This window comes from Pristiophorus japonicus, chromosome 2, assembly GCF_044704955.1.
Source record: "Pristiophorus japonicus isolate sPriJap1 chromosome 2, sPriJap1.hap1, whole genome shotgun sequence".
Taxonomy (NCBI): Eukaryota; Metazoa; Chordata; class Chondrichthyes; family Pristiophoridae; genus Pristiophorus; species Pristiophorus japonicus.
In genome coordinates this window covers 65,255,345-65,262,103 of record NC_091978.1, presented here as the reverse complement: position 1 = coordinate 65,262,103, position 6,759 = coordinate 65,255,345, and the positions used below count along the sequence as shown (strand labels likewise).

Below are 6,759 nucleotides of genomic sequence, written 5' to 3'. Positions count from 1 at the left end.
GTGAGGTGTGTGGGAGGGGAGAGTGTGAGGTGTGTGGGGAGGGGGAGTGTGGGGGGGGTGAGTGTGGGGGGGGTGTGTGGTGGGGGGAGGTGTGTGGTGGGGGAGGTGTGTGGTGGGGGGAGGTGTGTGGTGGGGGGAGGTGTGTGTGGGGGAGGTGTGTGTGGGGGGAGGTGTGTGTGGGGGGAGGTGTGTGTGGGGGGAGGTGTGTGTGGGGGGAGGTGTGTGTGGGGGGAGGTGTGTGTGGGGGGAGGTGTGTGTGGGGGGAGGTGTGTGTGGGGGGAGGTGTGTGTGGGGGGAGGTGTGTGTGGGGGGAGGTGTGTGTGGGGGGAGGTGTGTGTGGGGGGAGGTGTGTGTGGGGGAGGTGTGTGTGGGGGGAGGTGTGTGTGGGGGGAGGTGTGTGTGGGGGGAGGTGTGTGTGGGGGGAGGTGTGTGTGGGGGGAGGTGTGTGTGGGGGGAGGTGTGTGTGGGGGAGGTGTGTGTGGGGGGAGGTGTGTGTGGGGGGAGGTGTGTGTGGGGGGAGGTGTGTGTGGGGGGAGGTGTGTGTGGGGGGAGGTGTGTGTGGGGGGAGGTGTGTGTGGGGGGAGGTGTGGTGGGGGGAGGTGTGTGTGGGGGGAGGTGTGTGTGGGGGGAGGTGTGTGTGGGGGGAGGTGTGTGTGGGGGGAGGTGTGTGTGGGGGGAGGTGTGTGTGGTGGGGGGAGGTGTGTGTGGGGGAGGTGTGTGTGGGGGGAGGTGTGTGTGGGGGGAGGTGTGTGTGGGGGAGGTTGTGTGGGGGGAGGTGTGTGTGGGGGGAGGTGTGTGTGGGGGGAGGTGTGGTGGGGGGAGGTGTGTGTGGGGGGAGGTGTGTGTGGGGGGAGGTGTGTGGGGGGGAGGTGTGTGTGGGGGAGGTGTGTGTGGGGGGAGGTGTTGTGGGGGGAGGTGTGTGTGTGGGGGGGAGGGTGTGTGTGGGGGGAGGTGTGTGTGTGGGGGAGGTGTGTGTGGGGGGAGGTGTGTGTGGGGGGAGGTGTGTGTGGGGGGAGGTGTGTGTGGGGGGGAGGGGTGGGGGGGGGGTGGGGGGGGGTGGGGGGGGGTGGGGGTGGGGAGGCTGGAAGGAGGCAGCCCTGCTCTCTCATCCGCCCCTTCGACCATTTTGAGTGCCCTCCAACTCTTGCCACGCTCCCCCTCCTTCCCTTGCCACGCTCCCCCTCCTTCCCTTGCCACGCTCCCCCTCCTTCCCTTGCCACGCTCCCCCTCCTTCCCTTGCCACGCTCCCCTTCCTTCACTTGCCACGTTCCCCCTCCTTCCCTTGCCACGCTCCCCCTCCTTCCCTTGCCACGCTCCCCCTCCTTCCCTTGCCACGCTCCCCCTCCTTCCCTTGCCACGCTCCCCCTCCTTCCCTTGCCACGCTCCCCCTCCTTCCCTTGCCACGCTCCCCCTCCTTCCCTTGCCACGCTCCCCCTCCTTCCCTTGCCACGCTCCCCCTCCTTCCCTTGCCACGCCCCTCCCCCACCGATCACCTCCCCACTGCCCCCCTCCCACGCTCCTCCATCCCTCCCCGGTACCCACAGCATTCAAACACAGACTGGGGGAAAAACGCCCTGTTGAGCCATTGCGCAGGCACGCATGCTCCAACGCGCCTGCGCAAAGCTGCCGGCACTGACAAGGAGGCTGATCCCTAGCCCCGCTCCCTGCAGGCTGCGATCGGCTTGCTCCGCCCCAGGGAGACTACGCTGCGCCAAGCCACGCTCCAAGAGGACCGGAGAATTGCTCAAGAAGATTCCGGCGCACCTTCGAGCCCAGGCAGGTCACCTAAGTCTCGGAGGTGCGTCGTTTTCACCAGAACCGTAAACTTGGGCCTATGATTACAGTCTAAACTTAGAAGTAATTCATTAGCTGTAAAGTGCTTTGGAACATGCTAAGGTTTTCTTTAAAATGAAACAAGGGATGGGACTAGTGAAACTGGGGCTATATTCATCAGAGCAGTAAAGATTAAGGGGAAATCTGATAATGGTGTTAAAAATTATCAAGAATTTTGAAAAGAAAAGGCATTTTTACTGATCAGTGACTAGAAGACAAAAATTTAAGTTCATTGCCAAAAGAAAGAGAGGTTAAGAGACTTTGTTCTATTGGAGGGTTATTGGGGCAAGGAATGCCTGAACAAAATGCACAGTAGGTTTTAACGGGAAGTGAATAAATTGCTAAAAAATAAATTATTTAAAAGGATATGAGTAAAAAGCAGAGGGAAAGGACAAAGAGAATATCTCTTTCAGGAAGCCAGCAAAGGTACAAATGGCCTTTTGTACTGTAAAATTCTATTATTCTAGGATAACTCTAAGTTACAACAGGTGTATGAATGTTGCTGTAACGTGGCCATAATTAAATTATTGTGCCAATTAATACTTTTAAAAAGATACTTTAGAAGAGAGGCAAGTGAAAAAAAATGTTGTTAGTTTTCAAATGTCACTTTTAAAGTTTACTTTCAACTCCAAGGACTATACTGCATAAAATAGACCCTGGGTAAATATTCATCTGTTCCTATTATTCATCCTGTGCAGACTATATTCTTTCCCCAACAGCACCAGAAGGAATACTGTGCCCCACGGAATATTGGATGCTGTCAGTCAAATCCTGTCAGGATAAACTCCAATTCCATTAGGTATGAAAGAGTACTGTGTAAACTAGAATTTACTTTCTCATAACGTCCAAAATTGGAGGAATAAAGTAAGGATACAATGAGTGTGCATCACTGCCAGGATCCACTGCCAATGTCAGAAAACTTAATACAAAGCGATCTCAGTAGAAACACTTAAATGAAATTTATATTGCAGCACTGGTCTATTTGTTCATCTATTGGGCTGGATTTTCGGGTAGTTTGCAACCCGGGTTTTGCCGGGTTTTGACCCTCTGCAGTGGAAAATGGGGCAGTGAGGTTTTTTGCATTTGGTGGCGATCCGCCGGTCGGGTTTTATGGCGGCGCTTACAAGCACCGCCAGGGAGAGCTGCGCCGGGTGAGCAACAGCTCTCGTTGCGACACCGGCAGTGGTTTTGACTCCCACCCGACCCATACACCCCAAAACACGCCCCGCAATGACTGCCAGGGAAAATAAAGCGGTCCAGCCCTGCCGGTGGCAGTGAGGTAAATAAACTAAAAAAAAAGGAAAATTCCTGTGTTTATTTTTTTTTGTAGCGATTTGCGTTCTAAGGCTGTGGGCAATGTTTTTTTGAAGGTTTTTGTGAATTTTTGTTTTGGTTTTAATTTCCCCTCCCAAGGCCTCTCTTGGAGTGCTCCCGCCCCCGCCTCCGTTTTCGCCCTGAAAACGGCAAAGCCGAAAATTCAGCCCAAAAACTCAAAGCAAATTTGTATTTGACCAAATAAATGAAGCTGCATCAATGGGAATAATTCAAAACATTTCAGCACATCAGCACTCCATTACACAACTAGCTTGATACATAATCACTCAAAGTAACAGTTCCTTAAATAAAACTTTACCTCTAAACAACGATCTTGCCATCGCCGGGCCAACATCTCCAGAAGTGGAGGTCGAAAGTTGTCTTGTCCAAGATGATCAGGAAGCATTACACAATGCATGGCTGCTAGTTGGCTCCAGCCTACGAAAGTACATCAAGTGCATTGTTCAGGATGACTATAATAAGACACATTGACTATTGATCTGAAGTTACAACAATCCTAATAGTCTGGCACACATTTCGTTCAAAATGAGGTGTCAAAATTATACCTACAAGTGGAATTATTACTGACGCCTGTGTCAGAGGGATACCATCACCTATATTGTTAACTACCCCTTTAAAAAAACTTCTCAAGCACTACCTATTGATAATATTTTGAACAAAAGATGCAGCATCTTTTTCAATTACTTTCTTATTTTTAAGGCCAAATGCAATTAGATCAATTGAAAGGTGAGATTGGCAGTAATATTATTTAAATAGCCTTAACGGAAAAAAAGGATCAGCAAAAACTAATTGCAGGGGTTTTATTGTGACCAACTTCAAAATATAAATCTAATTATAAGATTCAAAAATGATGAAAACATGTCCATACAGAAGTTGTTCAATTAAAGTGTAATAATTAAAAATAAAATAAAAGCAAATTTGCCCATCATCATCACTCATCATGTAGTAATATACAGACTTGCTTAGAATGATAGACTACAATATATTATGGTCTATAAAGATAGCCAAATGCATAATTTTGACAAAATATTCAACAAGGATTTTACAAGTAATAGTATTCAGCAACCATTAACAAAATGTTGACATATTTTCATAAATGTAACATGTACACAAATTATTACAATAATATATTTTAGTTGGCTCATTATTAGTCTTTTTTTAAAGTCACATTGATAATACTTCAATTGCATGAAACAATTTTGAAAACTGTTGTAGACCATTAACCAGAAAAATGGAAATCTGAGGATGCTCTTATATAAGAAATAATTTGAAGTACATTCCAAAATGTGGCAAATAATCAAAATGGAGTTTTATTTAAACCACAATCAAAATTATGTTAAAGGGACATATACTGGTGTAATTTACTCTCCACTTGCTACCATTTTATTATGCTATAAAACTGCTAGTTAGAAGCAACTTAGCAGATATTTTGCTCTGTTGTGAAAATACTAAATTCCACTTCACTGATGGGCAGATCTTGCTTCATGATGTCACTAGAATGGAACAGAAGAAAGCTGAACAAAATGCCCTGCTCTGAGGCAACTCTGACCAGCAACTTTAAACAAGGGACAACTAAACAACACCAATCGTCATGTTGCGTGCTTTGAATGGCCAATAGAGTTATCTCCCTTTGACATTTAGTGTAGTTTTTCTGATTTGTTTATCAATTCTACGTTTATTTCTAAAATAGAAACTCAATTGAGCAGACATACTTCATTTGTTGCAGCAAACTTGCATTTTTATCCACTCGACTTGTAGTAAATCAGAAAAACATGGCTGAAACAGTTCTCAGGAAATATGTTAATCAATTAGATCAAAATTTGAATAATTTACAAATTTTATACATCTAAGTTTTTACTTATAAAAATGCAACATTCTTCCTCCCAAAATGAGAAAAATTGTCACATGAAGGCAGAAAAAACAAAGTGCATCATAACTCTTGTCCTACTTCAAAAGCACGAGGAAAATTCCCTCCTGCACGAATACACTTACCTCTATCTAAGAGTGGTTAACGCTGCACAATAAATAACTACTGAAATTAACATAATGAAAGCTGGTATGATGTATTAGAGAGGGAGGAGAATACCTTCATTGACTGGGGGGCAGCTATGTAAAACATTGCCAGAGCAGTCAGCCTCATGGGCATCAACAGCAGCTTGGAGAGGAAAAGGAAAACAGAAGAGAGAAGAAAAGCAGAGTAATTTTTAGAGCATAAAATAAAAATAATTGCATTAGCAAGAATGGAAAAATGAAACTGTTATATTAATGGAGTATTACCCCGTGGTTTTGCAAAATTTACATTTAATAGAACCCAGTTATTTTTAACTACAAGACCTTCACATTAAAAATACACATGAAATTCTTATGCTATTTTCTATGACTTCCTTTAATGTTCTTAAAGAGCATTACATCGAGTTATATTAGTAGAAACATAAAAACACAGAAAATAGGTGCAGGAGTAGGCCATTCGGCCCTTCGAGCCTGCACCGCCATTCAATAAGATCATGGCTGATCATTCCTTCAGTACCCCTTTCCTGCTTTCTCTCCATACCCCTTAACCGTAAGGGCCATATCTAATTCCCTCTTGAATATATCCAGTGAACTGGCATCAACAACTCTCTGCGGCAGGGAATTCCACAGGTTAACAACTCTCTGAGTGAAGAAGTTTCTCCTCATCTCAGTCCTAAATGGCTTACCCCTTATCCGAAGACTATGTCCCCTGGTTCTGGACTTCCCCAACATCGGGAACATTCTTCCCGCATCTATCCTGTCCAGTCCCATCAGAATTCTCTACATTTCTATGAGATCCCCGCTCATCCTTCTAAACGCCAGCGAATAAAGGCCCAATTGATCCAGTCTCTCCTCATATGACAGCCCAGCCATCCCTGGAATCAGTCTGGTGAACCTTCGCTGCACTCCCTCAATAGCAAGAACGTCCTTCCTCAGACTAGACCACCAAAACTGAACACAATATTCCAGGTGAGGCCTCACTAAGGCCCTGACAGCTGCATTAAGACCTCCCTGCTTCTATATTCAAATCCCCTAGCTATGAAGGCCAACATACCATTTGCCTTCTTTGCCGCCTGCTGTACCTGCATGCCCACTTTCAGTGACTGATGAACCATGACACCCAGGTCTCGTTGCACCTCCCCTTTTCCTAATCTGCCGCCATTCAGATAATATTCTGCCTTCGTGTTTTTGCCCCCAAACTGGATAACCTCACATTTATCCACATTATCCACATAGTACCAACTAGTTTAAAACAATGTGCACTCTGGAAAATATCTGAAAGCTCGAGAAAACAATTTTTTTCTTTAAAAGTAGTCTAGTAATTAGTGCCAGTCGTAGCAATGTAATAACTACAAACCATCCATGTTTTCTACATGTACTTGTTGGGATTATTCACCTCCCATTGATTCCAATAACAATTAATTCTCTTAACCCACCATAGCTCAACTATCAAAAAAGTATGCAAGCTGTAAACAGTGCTAGAAGTAACAGAATAAGGTTCTCAACAAAAGATCCACTGAGCACGAAGAGTAGAGTGACCATAAAATAGTCAGATGAGTTTTATTCAGTGATACCAAATTA

General features: G+C 45.7%; 1 protein-coding gene across 6 annotated transcripts in view; it reads right to left on the bottom strand.

The window, feature by feature from the left end:
* Positions 1-6,759, bottom strand: part of LOC139239069 (WD repeat-containing protein 7) — a 1,036,818-nt gene that overhangs the window by 630,198 nt on the left and 399,861 nt on the right. For 4 of the 6 annotated variants that reach the window (XM_070867593.1, XM_070867585.1, XM_070867602.1 and 1 more), the window contains 2 exons: positions 5,255-5,323; positions 3,467-3,585 (listed from right to left, as the gene is read on the bottom strand). In XM_070867593.1, coding sequence (XP_070723694.1) covers positions 3,467-3,585; positions 5,255-5,323 — 188 coding nt within the window. The remainder of the gene's footprint in view (positions 1-3,466; positions 3,586-5,254; positions 5,324-6,759) is intronic. The other 2 variants (XM_070867609.1, XM_070867625.1) reach the window with 1 other exon arrangement.